This window comes from Mizuhopecten yessoensis, unplaced genomic scaffold (assembly GCF_002113885.1).
Source record: "Mizuhopecten yessoensis strain PY_sf001 unplaced genomic scaffold, ASM211388v2 scaffold11179, whole genome shotgun sequence".
NCBI lineage: Eukaryota > Metazoa > Mollusca > Bivalvia > Pectinida > Pectinidae > Mizuhopecten > Mizuhopecten yessoensis.
In genome coordinates this window covers 2,533,468-2,555,593 of record NW_018408919.1, presented here as the reverse complement: position 1 = coordinate 2,555,593, position 22,126 = coordinate 2,533,468, and the positions used below count along the sequence as shown (strand labels likewise).

The 22,126-nt window shown below is 33.3% G+C and overlaps 1 protein-coding gene across 6 annotated transcripts in view; it reads left to right on the top strand.

Annotated features, from left to right (window-relative positions):
• LOC110440340 (protocadherin alpha-11-like) overlaps window positions 1-19,326 on the top strand; it is a 63,451-nt gene extending 44,125 nt beyond the window's left edge. For all 6 annotated transcript variants that reach the window (XM_021483349.1, XM_021483351.1, XM_021483350.1 and 3 more), the window contains exons 3-6: window positions 7,106-7,279; window positions 11,259-11,391; window positions 11,720-12,157; window positions 18,936-19,326. In XM_021483349.1, the coding sequence (XP_021339024.1) occupies window positions 7,106-7,279; window positions 11,259-11,391; window positions 11,720-12,132 (720 nt within the window). In that variant the 3' untranslated portion in view covers window positions 12,133-12,157; window positions 18,936-19,326. The remainder of the gene's footprint in view (window positions 1-7,105; window positions 7,280-11,258; window positions 11,392-11,719; window positions 12,158-18,935) is intronic.
• The last annotated feature ends 2,800 nt before the right edge of the window (window positions 19,327-22,126 follow it).

The following is a 22,126-nucleotide window of genomic DNA, read 5'->3' as shown; positions in this document are numbered from 1 at the left end:
GCAGGGGGGATCTAAATCAAGAATGTATATATAGAAACTATAGCGAAACAATACATAGGTTCACAACTTCAAGAAGCTAAACATGATAAACAGAATTGTTAATTGTTCAATGAATATCGATTAAAATGAGTCTCTGAATAAAACGATACCTGTTTTCTCTTAGGCTATAACCTTCCCCCAACTTAGATGGCCTAGATTCCCTAACCAGCTGCTTAAAGCAATCATGAATATTGAATGTAACTTCCAGCAATATTGGACACTTGAATAGCAAAACTACATTTGTATGGATTCAATTTGTTATGCTATAAAACTGACAATATTTCCCTAAATAATAATTCTAGCATAATGAATGGTCAGCCTTTGATATAATTTTAATTAAAGTTTGGTTTGTGTTTAGTTGATTAAATAAATAAGTGGGGGNGACCTCTTGTTTTTTATGCTATTTACATGGTTGTCAAGAAATATTGACAATTTAAAACCATTTCTCCTATACTTAATGTTTTTGACCAAAGTTGTTTTTATTAAATCCATGTATCAATACACTTTTTAACTGCATGTACATGTGATTTTATTTATTACTTCTTCTCAAAAAAGCTTTTCTGAAATGTCATTTAAACATTAATGTTGGAACTTGGAACTATTTAAGACTTCAGGATATTAACCAATAACCTGGTGTAATGCAGAACGGTGAGAAAAATAGCATTGCAATCAGTCTTAACAATTTTTTTCTAATAAAATTCTTTGATAATGATAATACCTTTACAACAGTTCTCACATTCAAACTGCCAAAGTTGTCGCATTATTAAATTCTTTCCAACAGATAATATTTCATTCCAGAAATTATCTTTTCAGTTCTTTTTTATGTCTTTCTAAAACCATCGAGATGCCATTTAAAATTTCCAAAGCAATTTTATGATAATTGTTGTCCAAAATTACCCGGGAACTTTGTAATTGATGTTCCACAAAGGAAAAACTAGGTAAACAGAGACACACTCGCGTGAGTCATGGCTCCGCATAAAAGTGAAAAGGGATTTGGGATCGGTAGATCAGAGTCGACTGAAGATAGGAATAATTCGTGTTAATTCTGAGTTTCCTATACTGGTTATATCGTGGTCCTGTCCTTGTGCCCTGTGATTAGTCGTCATTAGAGACAATTATTGCCAACCAATTAACCTCGTATATACAAATGCTGATACCTGTCTTGCCTTTGCTTCGCCGAAAAGGAACAGATTTCATTTAAATGGAGAATAATAGACTGTATTCATTTAAACTCCCCCTTTTTTGGGGCTTTGCTTAAATAAAGTATATCCTTGACTGAAAAGAACTTCATCTAGAGTAAGTGTTAGTTATAGGGTAGACAAGATTAAAATGTAACAGGGAAATTTGTTTGAAATCTCTAGAGTAAAAAATACATTGAACATTTAAATTGATTTTTTTTTTTTATTTCACTCCGCAAATAACTTTTTTTTTTAAATTTGTTTCTTTGATAGCCTCATTCTCAGACAGCAATGTTTCGGAACTAATGGGAACGAATTTCGTATGTCCATGCTGTATCAATATAGTATACAATTCTTCCTAGCGCTTCTTATCAGAAACTTGCCATTGAAACACGAGGTTGTGATCGCAGCCAACAAAATGAATATGAAATTTACAGTTTCTGCTCCGGTTTATAATTAATACATCAATTTCAATTCTTCTGGACTCGAAACATTTGACATTCATGTCTAGTGACTGTGAAATTCAAATCGTATCATTTTGTATCTCCAGTCTATAGAATATGAGTTTGGACATATTGAATTATATTTTTTCCTCGTTTCCATGGCAAGAGGGCTTTGTGGAAACTTGCCATGATGGTAGCAATTTTCCAGAAATCTAATAAATATTCCGTGAACTTGATAGTCCCCATCTCTGATGTCCATGTATGTTACCCATAGGGCCATTACCGATAGATCGTTATGGTAAATATTGAATTAGAAAGAGAAATATGTAATCAGCTTTAGGTACGCAATAATAAGCATTTGTAACGGCCGTACATGTACACTCATTTTCAGTTATGGATAAAAACTATGTCAAGGTTGTAAAATTGCTAGGAAACCATAAAGAATGTCAATTTGAAATGGATGTTTTTCTATATATCAAGGATCAGAATGTTTAACCTAAAAAAGTAAATTACAAAAAAAAGTTCAAATGCAAAGTATTATCCTATACATGTAAGCAACATACTTTAATATCTAAAAATCTTCAAAATGATGAAATTTGTGAAAACCATCAAATTTAATGTACAGGTAATATTTTATCAGGTACAAGATAAAAATGCAATATGTAGTTTTCAAAACTTAAGTAGTCCAGCTTTTATGATAATAATATAGGCTATTGTTGAGAAAATCTGGTTAAAAACAAATTGCTAAAAAATATCTTGTCAATCTTGTTGCAAAAGTTCAACTTTTTATTTTTGACATTTTGTGTGATTGGATAGTATAATGAGACATATTACTTGTGCGGTCAAATATCAAGGTTCAGTAACTATTGAATTGATTATTTTTGTTGACAATGCCATAAAAAATTGTTTATAGCTGAAGTTTAATTCCCAAATGTATATATTTTTAAATGAAGATCATATCGTATAATTGTGACCCTTCTTTCATTGTCAGTATTGAAAAACATCTTTATAGTGTTGTGATAACGGAAAGCGAATTTCAAAGGCGTTTCACCCCAACAGCGTAATTATATTGGAAAGTTCAAAAGGTTTTGTCAATTTTTACCTATCACCTAAGTTTCAAAACACCTTTTACCATACCTATGTAAGAAAGATGTTTTAACACTTCAATAAAAGGACGAAAAATGAAAGTGCGGAATAAAATCGTCAGATAAAAATCTTTAAATTTACAGTCATTACAGAACCATACAAAATATCTATACTTAAAAAAATTGATTTTGAATTTCCAATTTCGATGTGACCGATACAATGATTAATGACCCTTCAGTGCGATTCTGATCCAGATAAGATATTTCCAGGTACTATGTCTGTCCATCAACAATTCTGTTAAGAGTCAGCTGGTCAGTGGGGGAAACTGTTGTGACTGATCAATATCTGTTCAGATCGTACACGGTTTGATTCAAGTCACTGACACAGCTGGCACATTATATTAAGGATGCATGCTGCCAGTACCTGACTACGACATTTTTATCTCTTTTCCTGAAGAGTTCCAAACCAAGAAATTTGTAAAATGTTTACCCTTTCACCCCTATGTTAACTTTAATAACCTCTACCATAAATTGATCTGGATGAGTCCTGTGCATTATCGTAAACAGTGTTGAAAGGGTTAATTTGAAGTTAATCAATTTATGATACTGTTTGAATCTGAAAAGTACACAAGAATGAATATATAATAATTGCTGGTAATTATTTTCAGATAATTTATTAATTATGGAATTGAAACTTTATCAATAACAATTGCAAACACTTTTTCCTTGTAATTGAGCTCCAATAAATATCTCATTCATAAATTTTGGCTTTCCTTTTCAAATTTCAGTTCTTGTATGCAGAGAATTTTTTTATGATTTCTGCAATAGATAATGAAGCCGAAAATTCGACAGAACAGTAAACATTTTCTAGAAAAGCAACACTACAAACCCAACAAGCTACATGAAACTGCAAATTCCATTTTGTGCAACATTTTTTTTTCGCTTCACATGAAAAGAAACTATATTTTGAAATCAAATCTTAATTACATGGTGTTGAGTTGGGTAACAATGAGCATTCCCAAACATCACAGCCAAAGTTTGGACAGCTCCCACGGGGTAGTCATGGTTACTGCGATGAGCTTGTCTGTAGGATAAAGATCACAGAAAAGGTGGTGTACCATGTTCAGAATGATGGTAATATTGTGAAAATGGGCTGATTCCAAAAAAAATCCTGCTAGTCAAACAAATGTAATTATAATTAATATGCATGTAACCATTCAGGCATATTTTAATCATCTTTACATGTTTTCACTACACGCATCTGATAGCATGGGCTTCTTATTTCTATTCTCAAATGGTTCTGAAACTTTTTAAGCCAAATAGTATTAATGTTGTTCATCATATGTTTCTGGACTAATTTTGACAGATATTTAAAAATTAAGGAGGTCAAAGGTCAATCTCAAATTAGGCTAAATTTAGACCAAGGAATAAAGAACAATTAACTTTTGACAAGTCAATAAATGTCCAGCTGAGCAATACAGGTCCCAGAGGCCTTTTGTTGATTTACTCTAATTGATCTGCAGTCCTATCGCAGATTGTGATCCATATATTATTTGAATGTTTTTGTTCATTGATAATATTTTTGTTGTTGTTGACTGATTTCATGTTTCTGTTTATTCGTATCAAATTTTTAATGAAATATGTCAAACTCGGGCTTGAGTGATAATTGTTTTGACATTAACTACAGTTAAAAGTTGACATTCTCTCGGTTTTCGTGTTAAAAGTACAGCCGTTATCTTGTGATGAAACCGATAGACTGTGGATATCTATTGTATAAACTACCGTCCAGAAAACCTCCGCTGAATGAAAAATGTGTATAATCTTTCTGCATCAATCTACCTTCAAGCTACGCCTATTTATTAACTTGATCAATTTTCCCAAATCCAATATGGATAATTGATGGCCACACATAAAACTGACTGAGGGGTGGGAAGAGGAGGATTGGCGGGTAGGTGTTTTGGTGGACAGAACGATTTAGACCGCTATCATGACTCGCGATCAAATGGTTTACGATGACAAACGTGTTAAACATCAAGTTAAATACCTCGGACATTTTATTAAATACCTTTATCACTCCCCAAACAGTTCGGTATAAAAACATTCCCATTTTAAAACATTTATCAATACTTCAGTTCCTATCACAAACATGCAGCAAAACATCAGCTAATGAATATACTATTGAATCTAACTTTGATCCCCGACAGAAGATAATTATATCGAATAATAAAAACGAATGTGAAAGAAATTGATAGCCAGAATAGTGCCATTTGATAGGTAAGCACCTCACGGACTCCTTGGGGCTGGTTAAAATCTGTGTTTTTGAGGCGCTTGATAGCTTTCAGTACAATTTTACTCGAGCCTTTTCACTCGACAAACAAATCCTGGTAGATATAACGGCTTCATCATTGTCACATGACTCGTTTGAAGTTGTATAACCGAATTTTTCATTATAAAACCTGATGTGAAAGAGGTATCAAATGTTTTTTTACATAAAATATTTGATAAATGAAATATTTTCTAATTTTCCTATAAACTTGTTTATTTTCATGTTTGATGTATAATATTTAGGCCATATGTTTTTGACCTTTATCTATGACAAATTACATTGGGAATTCTTAATATTTGACAAAATAGAAAAATAATTGCACCATTCAGTCAATTTTATTTTTCAATTTACAAAAATTTCTGAAGCAGCTGCGTGTTTGAAAAATTCTTCAGCTTTGAATTGCTTCGTAGCGATTTTGACCCCAGTGATGATACTAATTTCATTGGGTTTTCAATATTTCTTTATTAAATAATACTTTGACAACAAGTTCATGTGATGTGTAGTTTTTCGGTGCGTGAACGATTGAAAAGCGAAATATGTTAATTAGCGGCAATAACGGTTTAGTAATTGACAGTCTGATTGTGTTTGCTTGCCTGGCATGTTTGTGTCAGATACGGGGACAAAAACCCATTGCATGTTTGTGTGTGCTTAAGGTATTGTTTTCAGCTCCGTTAAGTTCAGTGACGATATTGTTACTGTTTAAAACATATGGGGTACGGTCAGACCCTTTAATATGTCACGTCGGAGCGTACATTACGACCGCAGACCTTTCGGCTGCCATTGTAACTGTTATAAATATACGATTGTGTTCTTCAACAATGTGATGAATTTTTTATATAGAAAAACTAAGCCAGATTTTTTATACGATAAAAAGGGACAAAGATAGAAAGTCTGGGTGGTGTTTTCGGTATCTCTGAGATGCATCAGATATCACCGAGGTAGGAAAATATCTACACAGATATTTCAGGGTAGGGGACACTTCATTTTGTATCTTTCAAGGTCTCTAGATTACATTATAAGTTAAAATCAATTCTCACCTACCGGAAATTTAACACCTAACGTTGATCTGTCAAAGTTTTCACTATAAAACAGTCATAAACTTGCATCATATTAAAACGAGGGTATTAAAATAGATCCTTAAAGATCTATCTCTGCTTATATGATAACATATTAATAACTCTTCTTCTTTAGAATATGCCAGGTACCTAATTATTATATTATATTACTATATCAAGAAGATCAGGTGTATATTTATTTTGTTAAGATCAGAAAAGAATTTTCCTAGTCACTGCTGTATAGAAAATTTATCATCAGAACATATATATATTATATATATGATGTTAACCCTTTCAACCCTATGTAACTTTAGTAGACTCTACCAGGCATTGATATGGATGAGTCCATTTTGATCTACAGTGATGAAAGGAGTAAATTATTTCTAAAAAAAGTTTCTCTTCATCATTGATGAAAAATGTTTAGTTTAAAACTGAAAAGTCTAACCTGTGCTCAAGAGACAACCTCTATTAAGAGACCTGTGACCTGCATCTTTTAAAGAGACAACTTATAAAAATCTCTATGGCCGGCAGATAACTTTTTATGTTAATGGAGTCTAAGTATTAATTAAAAGACCACCTGAGTTAAGGGACCACTTAACCCCTGAAATTTCATAATGAACTATTCCAACATGTTTCTGTCCTTGTTTTAGATTTTATTTTTCCTTTAACTTTATATAAAGGGAATGTTTCCTACCTTGAAACAACCTATTGCAAACTTATCAAAAAAGGGATTTTTGACAAATTTTGTTTAACACAAGTAAGAGCCATATTACTTCTGCTTCAAAGCAGAAAAAATGTCTTTCTTCAATAAGTTCTGGATGAATATAGAAATAAGCTGACTATGTTTACTTCTGAAATTTCATGATGAACTATTCCAACCTTTGAACTGGAAGAGCTCAAATGTGTTTTCAGGGGTGAATGTGTTATGCTTTCGTTATCACCACCGGTCCTTCATAATGTTTGGTTTTCTGTTGGCCAGATACTCGACAGAATTATGCCTCCACCCAAACCTGAGAGAGGGACACCAAGAGAAGACAACCCTGATCCACAATTCCAACAACAGCCCCTGTCCACCGTAGCTAAGCTTCAGCGACATCAAGACTACCTCCAGGCCTGCGACAAACCATCTTGGGGAAGCAATCCTAATCTAGAGGTAAGGGCAGAATAAAACTCACTAATTACTTCAAATGCACTGAAATTATGATTATCTTGTTTCTTAACCTTTTTCATGATTACCATATTTAAAACTGAATGTTAAAGACACAGGGGCCAGACACATGCACACAAAAATCTTAACCCTTCCAACACTGTAGACCATAATTGACTCATCCTGATAAATGCATGGTAGAGTCTACTAAAGTTACCTGGGGTGAAAGGGTTAAACAGGTATCATTGGCAGGTAATGGCAAGTATACATGCCAGATAAGCCTAAACTTTTATTGATAATCATGTTTTGTATCCCTGTGTTAGCAAGCCGACATTTTAATCCTGAAAATTTAGAAAACATTTCAGACTTGTATGATCATTACTTCTTAAAAAGCAGGGTTTCCGTTGACCACACTATGGGAGTATATGACCTCCTAAAATGGCCTTTGACCCTAAAATGTTACAGGGTTGCTATGTAAAAGGGTCAGAATACATTATTTATGCTTGATTTTACCCCCAACTTCTGTTTTAAGCAGAAACACTAAAAACTTCTAGCCAAATACTAAAAGTCTTTGGCACAAGAAGTAGGTTATGTTATAGTTACATGTGTACAAGATATTTTCGTGTGTTTGACCCAATATTTCAATAAAGCTGGGTATGTGTCACCTGTTACCAGTTATATATATAAATACACATATATATGTTAGGTTAACTTTTTACTGTATGGATAATTACACGACTTTGTTGTTAAATCAACACAATTCAAAGAAACCCAAAGAATGGCAAATTCTTTTTAAAGTCAAAACTCTTTCAAGATATTCAAACCTGAGGTAGATTATTGGGACAAAGGCTGTTCAGGTCGCCCACACCTACAAAATGTTTAACATGTAATAAGCCACACTCACTAATAAGCTCATGTTCATGTGTAGCATTGTCATACCTGAAGAAGCTTTTACTGCATATATATACTCCAACCTGATTTTGGAGAACACCATTGGGAAACCACTTAACAAGTGGTCTCTTAATACAGATGGTCTCTTAAAACAGGTTCAGTTATGAATATCACAGCAATGTACATTTTTAAAAATGGTCTTTTAACACAGGTGGTCTCTTAACACAGGTTAAATTATCATGAAAATAACTGCAACAGAATTTGTTTTAACTGGTCTTTTTATACAGGTGGTCTCTTAATAAAGGTTCTGTAAAAATGTAAATAACTGCAATGGAGATTTTTAAAAACCGGTCTCTTACACAGGTGGTCTTTTATTAGAGGTGGTCCCTCAATCAGGTTTCACTGTACGGCAAAACCTTATGTCTAATCCGACCCATGAGTATTCTGAAATTCTGTGAAATCAACATTTCTTATAAATATTGCAAAATAAAAACTGTATTCTGATATTCTCTTTATCCGTCCCACTTGTTTGGTCCTACATGGTCAACAAGATTACCTGTACAATGTAGGGGTAAATAAGGAAATAGGTGTTGTGTGCCTGGTACCAATTTAACTCTATCTAAGGATTCAGGGCTCCTCCGGGTTTACCCTAGATAATCTGCTGTAAAAACATGCGGTAAATCATTGTAGTTTTGGGAGAGCACAAACAGTAATTAGGTTTGTGTGCTGTCAGGGTGAATTAATTATTCTCACCGGCAATTAGCGCTCGTTACACGAATATGTTATTGACAAATAAGCAAAATGACAACAGAGCACAGAGTTTAAACCATTTGTTCGGGCTATGTTCCAGATGTTAGCTGGCAGTGACTAACTCATTCACGTCATAATGCACCTTTTAACCCTTTCACCACTGTAGATCATAATGGACTCATCCATATCAATGCATGGTAGGGTCTACTAAAGTTACGTAGGGGTGAAAGGGTTAACTAAACATCTGTATTCGTTTTTTTACAATTGTTATAATATGAATTCTCCATTTGATATATAAATGCATTTCAGTTACCTGATAATTGTTGCTATAAAATTGTACTGAACTTTACATTAAAACTAAATATTATGATACTTAAACATGATATCTTCGACATCTGTACTGGATCTATTGCTGATCCAGCACCTGCATATAATGGTTTTCATTCTGCAGAACATGCAATACTGTGGGAATTTTCAATCAATTTTGTCTTTATGAAATCTATACAAACAAATATTGACATGTGAATAACATTTTATGAATCACAATCAAAAATGTTTATTGGAAAGTCAGGAAAAGAAATAAACAGACTTGTACAAAAAATAATTCTTGTGGAGGTCTGTTAAGCTTCAGTTGGATTTCCTAATAAACAGCCCCCTGTTGCAACTAACAGGTTAATTTTACACCAGTTTAATAGGTGATAATTAAAGTAATTTGAAGTATTTCCATTAGAGTAAGTTGGAAAGAGTCGAGGGACACCATTTGAAAGAAAAAAAAAAAGGCTTATAAAAATGTAATCAGTCTAATAGGTTATAGTTGTTACTATTACTAAATAACTCACGGCTTTTCCATTAGATTAAGTTGAAAAATGTAGACACTTTTGAAAAAAAATGTTTTGACAGTAATTATGATTTTTTTTGTAGAAAACTATTCTCATTAGTATTTATTTTTCCTAATTAAACTGCCTTCCCTCTGATATATGTAAGTTGGTTCATTATTTTTTCTATCAATTATTTATAATGAGTTTGATGTTATCTGTGCAAATGTTGAAACTATTGGCCCAATTTTATTTTTAATTGAATGCTCAGTATAATGAACAAAGTTCTTTTTCGCCTCGAAAGTGTTAATTTTTTGTTACATGGAATGTTAATTAGTAAATTTTGTTAGAATTCAGAGACTCAGTGTTGACAGCGAAATACATCTTTCTTTGTCGGCTGTTTCGTTCAATTACACTCAATCTGTAGTGAGTCACGAAGGTGGGAAAAAAACCCAACGAAACACCAAACCTGTTATGGCGTCTGGACATATTCCAGTTTCTTAATATGGGTGACAAGTTGTGTTTTCCTTGTGGATTTCGGATCAGGTAGCGATATTACTTTACGACAATGCCCTGATCAAGCTATTGTCTCGACAGGAATTTTGTATTGATTCTACACTTAGTCGTTTTAGAAGGCTTTCAATTCTGACAAACAAACAAATTCACTCTCAATAGAATTAATTGAGCTTAAAAATTCCTTTCCCTTCCGTAATTCATTTGAATCCAAAATTAAATGTTTTATTACATAATAAAATTCCAACGCATTGCGCTGTGTCTTAAGTAATTGTTTTAAGAGCGCTCAGGAATCATACAAAATGGTGAGAAAAAAAGAAAAAAGGATTTGATAATTAAGCTTTAAACAAATAAACTACAGTCACTACTTGCCAAGAGGTGCCATCTATTTAGCCAATATTCTTAATGAAAAAGGAGACTGCTTAATAGGCAATTCAACAAAATAATTGATAGGACAACTTGTGTTAGCATTTTTAGGTGATTCATACTTTTTAGAACTATCAGTTTAATATTGTTTGAATAAATTTGTCAGACAGCGTGAGTGAAAAATATCATTCACGATTTAAAACGATTTTTTGAAATTAAAATTGAAGTTCAAATATTTAAGATAAGATTTTCAAGGGTTTCAACGTTCTGTTATCGACAACAGTACATAATACTGAACTTATTTGCATTCAAACTGTTTTGTTGACATTAAACAGTCAAAGGGATTAGGCACAAGTTATGAAAACTTACCAGTACTAGGCCTTCTCCCAACATGTGTTACTCCTGTGACGTAGTTTAAGAAAATATTTTGAATATATGCAGCAATCAGCCCATGCCTGGTAATAAGCCCACCAATATCTACTGCAGTTCAGTAGAAATGTCATCAACTATTATTTCCTTGTCCTGTAATAAGCACATCCCCCTACTTTGAATCGGAAACTACCTCCAGGTTTATTGCAGAATTAACTGCCCTTGGTTGGCCACATAGCTATATAGGTACATGTTTTATGGAAAAAATTTCGATGTTGTAGGGAGAAATGTACAAGAGACAGGAGGACAACCACAGTGAAACCTCTGGAGAGACATCGACCAGTGATAGCGGCCGAGGAGGCAGTGAGAGTGACATACAGAGTAGTGGCGGTCTCTCTCACTGTCTAGAATTAGGTACGTATCTTAACTGGTCCTCACGACCCTGTGAGTATAAATCTTAGCTTAAAGAGGAAAATGAAAACATTCATTGAATTGGATTTCAAATTCAATATTTTAGAATATGAATATATCTATTTGATGCATTTTATTTTTATTTTTTAAACTCTTTTTTTTTTTTTTAAATTATTTTTGAAAAGTTTTATTAGTTTCAATTTTATTAAGTAAATTCAAAGTTTCAAGAGTTTATTTCAATACAAAATCTTATCTTTAACCTTATTTACAAATTTTCAATTACATATGGGGTTTTTCTGATGTCATTTGTTTTTTCTTCTTTTTCTTGTAGATTATTTAAAAAATATGTATACACCGTCCAATTCACCACGGAAGGATAATACATCTGCATCAGGGGATGGGGCTGACTCACGGAGAGTGCCCTCAAATAGTGAAAACAGTGACCCACGGAGGGTACCTAATCCTAACCACTTACATTTTAAACATGGCAACATGTTACCTCCCAAATCACGGACAGTGCATCTCAACAGTCACATAAACGGTTACCCCTCACGTGGGGGGGTCCCACACAAGGGGCGCGGCCCCGTCGTACACTGGCGGGGTGTTGCAGACTATTTAAATACGTCTATGGCGACGATCGAGGATTATGATGAAGACGATAATACAACGACGTCTGGGAGTTATGTAGTGGAAGAAGATGATTTACGTACAGATATGGCCGTCGGCATGGATTGTTTTGTGTGATAGCAAGAACCGTCCAGAATATGTGGTAAGTTAATATTGATATATTTATGAAACAATGGGAGACAACTAGATTATCTCCCTTTACAGTGTTACCCATGAAAAGCTAAGTGCTGTTAATTAATTACTCTATAACTTCTGCATCCTTCATTTTTTGTAGTATACATTAAAGAAGAAACCCAGTCATCTAACCATATTTAGGTGTATGGAAAACAGAGGTTTATAAGGGTGGTCTTTACAGGTTTGCCCCATTTGAATTCGACTCCGTTTGACCAAGAACACCAGTCTAACTCTCGCTCCACCTTCCCTTTCCTCTCCTCCAAACCTCACTCATTATCCTTTAGTAAATTGTTACTGTATTAACTAAGTTTTTTTGTACTGACAAAAAAGCCTTGAGACAAGTTCTGCTTTTAAGACGCAAGGAGTGGTCTCTCAAGATAGGTTCTAATGTGTAGAGAGAAGAGTGGCCCCTCAGGACAGGTTCTGTTGTATAGAGAGAGGGGGTTGTCTCTCAAGACAGTTTCTAGTGTATGGAGAGAAGGAAAGGTCTATTAATCCAGGTTCTACACTGTAGAGAAAAGGGGTGGTCACACAAAACAGGTCATTCAGTATAGAGAGAAGAGCAGGTCTATTAATCCAGGTTCTACACTGTAGAGAAAAGGGGTGGTCACACAAAACAGGTCATTCAGTATAGAGAGAAGAGCAGGTCTATTAATCCAGGTTCTACACTGTAGAGAAAAGGGGTGGTCACACAAAACAGGTTCTTCAGTATAGAGAGAAGAGCAGGTCTATTAATTCAGGTTCTACACTGTAGAGAAAAGGGGTGGTCACACAAAACAGGTCATTCAGTATAGAGAGAAGAGCAGGTCTATTAATCCAGGTTCTACACTGTAGAGAAAAGGGGTGGTCACACAAAACAGGTTCTTCAGTATAGAGAGAAGAGCAGGTCTATTAATTCAGGTTCTACACTGTAGAGAAAAGGGGTGGTCACACAAAACAGGTCATTCAGTATAGAGAGAAGAGCAGGTCTATTAATCCAGGTTCTACACTGTAGAGAAAAGGGGTGGTCACACAAAACAGGTTCTTCAGTATAGAGAGAAGAGCAGGTCTATTAATTCAGGTTCTACACTGTAGAGAAAAGGGGTGGTCACACAAAACAGGTCATTCAGTATAGAGAGAAGAGCAGGTCTATTAATCCAGGTTCTACACTGTAGAGAAAAGGGGTGGTCACACAAAACAGGTTCTTCAGTATAGAGAGAAGAGCAGGTCTATTAATTCAGGTTCTACACTGTAGAGAAAAGGGGTGGTCACACAAAACAGGTCATTCAGTATAGAGAGAAGAGCAGGTCTATTAATCCAGGTTCTACACTGTAGAGAAAAGGGGTGGTCACACAAAACAGGTTCTTCAGTATAGAGAGAAGAGCAGGTCTATTAATTCTGGTTCTACAGTTTGTAGAGAAGGGGTGGTCTCACAAGATGCGTTCTAATGTACAGAGAGAACTGCGGCGGGGGGGCTGGCGGGCGGGCGGTCGGGTGGGGCGGCGCTGGTCCCTCAAGACAGGCTCTACTGTGTTAATGTATGGGGTGGTCCCTAAGAGACAGGATCTTCTGCATCAGATGATAGTTTATATTGTAGAAGTGTTGGTACACATAGTATACCATCTGAGCTATAGAGTTTGACCTTTAGGTAAAGTACTTTTGTGAAAACCTGTGAACATATGTTCTTTTCTGATATTCCTTACAATTTTTTCAGTATTATTTTGATATTGAGATAGATGTATTTTTGAGTAGTATGAGGTCATTTATCTTTTTGATACATGTGATTTTCACCTTAAAATGAAATATTTCTTTTTAAACTATTTTGATGTATGTTTTATTGGAATATGTAGAATTTCTTTATTTTGAATTAAACGAGAAAAAAAAGGCAAAAACACTTTAGAAATGAAAATTTCAAAATCCGAAATGTTTGACAGTTCGCATTTTCAGAAAATTCAATTTGTGAATTCAATTATGAGTAATTTTCAGCCCTGACACAAAACAGGGCTATTTTGAGTGTGCTTGTTTGGTTCATAAATTATCAATAAGACGTGGAGATGCAAGTCATTTTAAAAAATACAAACATTTTCCAAAAAAATTAAAGTAAATTAAATATGATTTACAAAATTGTCGAAAACGATGAAAGGTGACGAAAAACCACACCGTTCAAACCCATAAAAACCTGAACCGGTTTGTGACTCATAAATTCAATGGAGAATTACAAATTCCTTTTCCACTATCAAATATTTTTGGGTATATTTTATTTACTATTAGATATTAATAAAACTCATACAAACTTCTGGGGTTTTAAGGACTGTACATGATCAAAGCGAGAGGGTAGATGGTTATCGTGGCGGAATCGCTGTACGATTCAATGATTGCCATTATGGCTTTGTGACTGCTAAACATTGTCACATCAGATAGCTACACATCATTAACCCCTATACTAATTATCTCCCCTGATTCCGGGTACCTCTGACTCGTCCAGATTTATCGACTGCTGTACAAAGTGATTGGTTCAGCAGTTGAAATCTACACATCATATATAGCGGTCAAACTAGTTTTTGTCAGACCCACTTTATATCCATGAAGCGAAAAAATCAATTTAGATTCTGTGGTATGAAGATAAGTATTTTACAGATAGCTTACCCCTTCAATGGACAAAAGATGAAAGAAAATAACAGCTATTCTCCGTTCTATCTGATAGCTCTGGAAACAGAATAATGATATGTCTGTTCTAGAAGAAGGAGGAATTTATAGATCAGCGAAGATGATACACAGGTACATAAAAGTACTCGTGTAGAAATGACCATCCTGTTATCAAACAGAGAAACGTCCGAATCTGAATTCTTCCGGAAATCGTACCCAATTTCAAATCGGGGTGTATAATTATGTTGTGTGAAGTAGGCCCCCTAACCTTGTAATTTCGTCTCTAGTTATTACTTAAGCCCTATAGCAGACTTTATTTACCAATGGGATGTAGAAGTTTTTCATCTGTTTGGCATATGGCAGGGATGTCTAATGATACCTTACCTGTTCATTCATCTTAGATGGGGTTACTAGTTCAGTGGAATGAGAATATCCAAAATATTAAGCAGAAACAGACCAAGAAAGCAGTTTGTAACATCCAGAAATGTATGTTTATTATCAGAAAAATTTCAACACAAAACAATTATTTTCAGTATCTTCAGTCATTTTGTAAATGAAACAGCATATTTTCTTAGAACTGAAAAAGCAGACCAAGGACCATGTCATATATCAACAAAATATTTATAAATAGGATTTCAAGTCATCGACATATTGAACCTGTCTTGAGTGATCAGTTTTGATTAATTCAAGAAGGGATGGCCTGACAAATTAAGAAATCTATTACTGTAAAATAGCAAACAAAACATTTACACTTTTCAGTAAAGAAACTTCTGACAAACGATTCCATTTAATTTAATTAGTAAGTGCTAATTATTATACTTCCCTGTAAAGTAGTTTGGTCTACATAATTTGATTTCATTCCAACACTTTCTTTTTGTGAAGTTACCCAGTGTATGCCTCATTCGATAAAAAAATGTACCATGATTCTCCTAATGTACTACATATATTTCAATGAATATTTGTACACTAGTGCAATGCAGTAATTTTCTATGCATTTTTTTTCCATTTAAAGATCTGTTTAACATATTCAACCAAAAAAGCTAGTTCTAAAGAGGTGTGGGGCCCATCAATTATTCTGCTATGTACAATTATATTTCAGTTTGTTAAGATAAAATGCAGGTGACAAATTTCTCTAATTAAAGATTGGAAAAAATGGAATCTTATGTGAAGTGATTTGGACCATGCATAAATTGAAAGATTAATTACATGTAAAACATGTTTTTAAGATGTCACAGTATGAAGTTTGAATGTTTAATTAAAATTTCTGGTTATCGTGGAAAGGAAATCAAATAAAGTACACTAACACTAACACTAAATGCCAGATATGCTTGCTATAAATACAGAAATGCAGGTTGAAGAAATAAAAATTAAAAAACCCATAAAGTATGCTGTTTTAGCTTCTTATAAAAATCTGAGAATACTTGTTTCTATAGATGTTCAGTTCTGGCTTAAGTATACTAGATTCTTAAAGAGATCAATTTTGAGTGTCGTTTCAAAGCTAACATTAAATTCATCTGATACTTAAGTGAAAATTTGACAAATACGGTCAATTTTCTGTTCCATTGAAACCTTACCAGGCATTTAAAGTAAGATATATGTAAAAAAAATAAAAAAAATCTTATCTTAAATACAAATTCCATTAGTAAAATGGAAGAATTATCTTGTCATTGCTGAGCAAATATCATGTTTAACAGTAGAAACATTGTAATGGTGCACATTACATAGCAACTTAGTAAAATCTTTAAATCTGAATTCAATTACATGAAAGTGCTTTTGATTCAAGTAGTGAGATTTACAGGGTTTCATTCCTGGGATTCTAAAACTGCACTATATTTGTATTTGACAGATAACTAATTATTTGTGGTTGAAAACATTTTGCTTTTAGTGGAAGTTAGTCTATAGTAGGTGATTAATAAAAATCATTCTAAAATCTTAAAATTTTCAATTTAATTCCACAATTATGATATGATTTAATTGTGCTTTTTAACAAATGTTGTTCTTAATAAAATCTTTTAAAAAACAAATTTATTTATATCAACAATTACAGCAATCTTTTTAACTGAAAATTTGGTAATCAAATCTTGTAAATAAAAAATTAAAAAAATGTCATCTTGTGAAATTTTTCTCAAGTTTACCTAATTAGGCTTGTGTCTTTTATACAAATACAATGTATAAGGGTATAAAAAGGTTTTCAAGGTGATGTGAAAACATTTTGAAATAATTAATTTGAATGAATTTCACATAAAGAACTATTTAATCATGAGTCCTTATTTTACCATTTTGCAAAATAATGTTCTATAAAAAAATTATTTACCATTATTTAACATTTTTCTAACATCTAAAAAAAATAATCGAATTATAAGAAAAAGATATAAAGTTTCATTTTCTTTCATTTTTGAACAACAGTTGATACTAAATGACCACTGATCCACTGTGTCGGTAAACGTGATCTCATTTAAGCGTAAATACCACTTACTGGTGGGACTTTCACATAGGTGTTCTCATTGGCGTATATATATACACTCTTCGTATGTACACAAACTCTTACCAGTATTACACTTAAACTAATTTAAAATGGTATTTACTTTTACTAGCCATTACAAATGTGATACCTGAGGGCTAGAATTGTCGACGCTGAAGACTTAGTTAAACATAATAATACGATGTTAGGTAGAATAAGCATAGTCGGACACAATTTGGTGGAGGATTACACCGAATTTAAACAAATAAAAAATGTATCTTTGTGTTGAGTCATCGAAGATGTTTGTGCGAACTGACTGCCTGTAGTTTGACCAAGATTAATTTGACTATGTCCCGGAAATGATGTAGGTCAAATGAGTCACTTCATCAATGTCACAACTAGACCATTACACTAAGAACATAGTCCATCACTGATGTAGGTAAAGTGAAAGTACACTACATGCCAAAAAAATAGCATTGTCAATTATTTATATATGGAAAATGAAAGTACAATTCATATGCCAAAAATATGATGATAATGATACAGTCCATCATATATATATAGGTAAAGTGAAAGTAAATAACAAACATGCTTATCATTTATACACATGTTAAGTGAAAGTGCATGTTGGTACACATATAAAAAGGGAGGAAGACAAATAAAAAAACAGAAGTAGAGTCGAGTTTTTAAGTACTTCCCGTTCCTGATATATTGTTGTTGTGGTGAAGTTGATGTGTTTACTGTTAATTAATTTGGAGCAAAGGTCGGACATGTACGCAGGATTTTCTAGAATTTGTCACTGTCGCTGCGCATAGGCCTGCTATCTATTTTTAGGCCAATTATTTATTGTACTCTAGTTTTAATTACGACAGTTCACGGAATTAGTGCCCAGAGCAACTTTCAGTAAATAATTAGTGAAATTGGCCTCTGAAACTGAAATTAAATAAATTTAATTTGTGTTTTCAAAGTTGTTCTTATGTACAACGGCGAAGTGATCTTTACCTTGCACTTTTTAGATTTTTTAAAAAGTTTAATATAAGTGTGTGCACTTCTTCTTGATACGTTTCTTACGAATCCTCCTTCCCTCAACGCTGTAGTAATGGGTAACATCTAGTTCCAATTTAAAAATTCTAAAGCGAGCTCTCCGCAGAAATTCGATTTTCCTCAACAAAAAAACCAAAAGTATCCCGCGGTAATAGCATTGATTTAAGATAATTAGAATCCCTGCTAATAAATACAATTCCTTTATAAACTAAACAATACGTTCGTTGAGTTAGCCTTTTTAAATTTCTCTTTAGAATGCATTTCGGTATTGAATCCGTTATATATTTTATATGTACTCTGTGCTATTCACAGGAACATTTTGGAAAGATGTCGTTATGGTAATCTATTGATGCAGCCTTCTAGATACAATTCAAAGCCGTCTGGGAGAATAGAATTTCACTATAAATAAACAATAAAGATTTGGTGTATCAGTGATGGTGCAACAATGGGGAACAAGACACGGATGTGCATTATAATAAAACACTGCGAGTGAATTGAAATGCAGTGACAATTTATCAATTACCAAAACCGTAATTGTTTCATTTAATGGCAGAAACATGACAATATGCACTTTTCACTTGTGATTTATTTTCCCTTTTGTTTTTGTATTTTGCAGACTTTGAAAGGCAAGATGTTCGCTGATACTTCCCAGTTTCGTGATGTTTTTTTCTGAACGAAATCCAGACAATGGTGCCAAAGGAATGAGATGATTTAGTCATTAAATGATAACTATTCCCACTGGTGTAGATGTTGAAGACTGTTAGACTGTTACCTAGAATTGGTATACGTGAATGTTTCTTGAGAATGTGAGAGGAAGTGGGAATGGCATGCGAGATTCTCGGAGGATCCTTGAACGTGTTACTGTGTGTTAAGAGACCAAAGGACTTTGAGAGTGTTGATGTATGTATGAAAATATTATCAGTATTATACACATGAACGTGTTAAATGGCAGTATGGAGTGAGGGGATTCTTTAATAAAACAAAGAAAAGTCATGATTTAATAATTTCCATTAAATATATATATATGGTAATCCTTTTTTATCTTAGAAATTATAAAAAAATCTTCACTGAAGTTCAGCATGTGATATTTTAAACATTTCTATGTTTATAAATGAAACCATATTATCCTGGTATGGATGTACCGTATAACAGTGCTTTGATATGGAAGTGGAATGTTGCGATTATTTGCGTCTAAGAAATTAGTTGGTGTGGTCTTTTAGACCAAAAGATTATTGAATCTTTCCAAGAATGTTATGCCAGTGTTTTCTCCTTCTTTGTGAGTTATTAGACAGACGCCATATTGGATCTTTTTAATATTGCATTATCAGTATTCACTTTGATAACAATAAGAAGTTTTACACAACCTTCTGTACACACACAAAAAAATGATGTAGAGATGGGTTTTTTTCTTCTGATAATTGGTTTTATACAAACTGTTTTGTAAATCAAACAAAATAATATACAAAACATTATTGGTCTATTGGCAATGTTATTTCAAACCGCCATATTTTATAATTTTGATTTTCTTAAACGAGTTGTTTCACTTCAATGGTTGTAGGTACACTGTAGACAAATATTGCATCCAGTTATAAATTCCTTCCGTAAAGTCATCCATGAATTTTGGCTTTAATGATCCGACATATATACTGTGCCTAAAAACGAGATCTTATCAAACGTGTAGGAGTGTGGAGTCCAGAAACGTTTATATAGCAATACCAATGATTTTGCTCAAAACCGATAATTATGCTAACAGTTATTAACCTCCATGTTTCATACAAAATGTCGCCCGTTGGTATTTCATTGTTAAATACGATGTAAACGGCACCTGTTCATTTTGTGATTTAATTAGATAATGAAGATTTCCAGACTGTCATGTCGTTTTCAAAAGTTGTGAAGCTCATAATTGTTCTTAAAATTCCAAATGACCTTTGTCAGAAAGTAACAACCGTGAGGTATAATTGTATAGGCTGCTCCTTAATCGCAAATTACCCTAAACAGAAACCTTCACACCTTAAACCATTGTAATCTTTCCAAAAAATATGAATACGTTTTTGTGATACCAAATATTTGCTAAATGCCGGTCTAACCTTCGTTCCTTGCCAAATTTAACAGAAACATCAAAATTTCTTTGGAGCAAATATCTTAATAGACCATTACTTTACCAATCACCTCCAATTAAAATGATTAAAATATAGAATTTCTGGTCGATTTACTTCGTATGGACTAAGCAATGCAGGCATGGAATCTTAAGGTTTAGAAACATGGAGTCAACATGCCTGCTAGGGCTCTGATAACATGGCAAGGCAGATGTCGAGGAAGAAAACAAATTATGACATTGTTGTGAACAGGTACTGAAAATAACGCTACCCATTAACAAATAAATATCCCCCCCCCCCCCCCCAAAGATTTACGTAGTTATGTTAAAAGTGCAATGTTGTTAAATATTCTAATGATGTCATATTCTGTCAAAGTTCGCAGTTATTTGTGGTAATTATGCGTCGTGAAAGAAAAGAAAATATTTGAGATCCATTGAAAAAATCGTACCAAAACGTATAACACTGATATGAAAATATATCATGGAAGCCTTTAAAGAAATAACTACTTTCTATAGAGAGTACTGTTACATTTCACGGGAGTGAGTGGTTAGTTATCGGAGCTGGCACACACTTGTACTGAAAAGTGACAGAATAACAATGCTACTCTCAGATGATATTAATTTTTTGTGTCATGATGTAAGAAAAGGACCCGAACTGGTCCCTCCTGGCACCCGAACGCGGATACCTTTATAATCCTATATATCACAGTAAATCTGGCAAGTCATGCGCTAATAATACCCGTTAACGATCGGGGACCTGCTAATGTTGTACACTACCTTGACCTTAGACAGGCCAGGCATTACTCTAACGGACTCTTAACAATTTCAACATTTTCTTTTTTTATGCATTTTTTTTATATGGAAACAATGTTTTATATTCTACATTTTAATGACGTAAGAAAGTAAGAACTGGATGACAAGTGTACATAATTCAAATTTTAATTAGATGTCCCTATGTGAAATTATAAGAATGATGGCAGAGATGCCATTATAACCGGATTCTATGAGTTTTTTTTTAATTCATTTGATATACAGAAATTCGAGTCTATAAAACTATTTGATTTCTATTTCATGTGACAGGACTGTGGAAAAAGAACATATGTTTCTGTAATTGGTGGCCATGAAATAACTAGAAAACTCCATCACAAGAAAGTGTTAATGATTTTATATTTATTTTATGTGAGAAAGTGAAAGATTTGGGGTTTTCAAAGTACAAATTTGCTATTTATTCAGCACAAAGCCACTAATTGGATATCATCTCCAGAGAAATCGAGTCATTTACTACAAAGCATTAAATCCCCCCTGCCGCTAGTGATATAAATGGATCTGTCCGCTGATAATCTAGTATGAATACCCATAACCACATCGCCTTTATTTAAATTCATGTGAAGTTTATGTGGAGAAAATTTAAAAAAAGATTATTTTTATCCTTTCAAATATTTGAGATATAAATTTAAAGAAAATCAAAGGCCTTTGTATACTGTTCTTCAGTGTTTTTATCAATAGGTTTTATCTTTTTGTACAATGTGAATTTATTTCTGCATGTGGAATTATATCATGTCACTTAAATTCATAGGAATAACACGTGAGGCGTACAGTAAAAATAAATTTGATTTCATAAAACAAATTTTACAACGATAGCAAATCAATTAGAATTGAAATTGTATCAAAACAACATAATTTTCTAATTATTTGTCTTGTAAGTGAGTTAT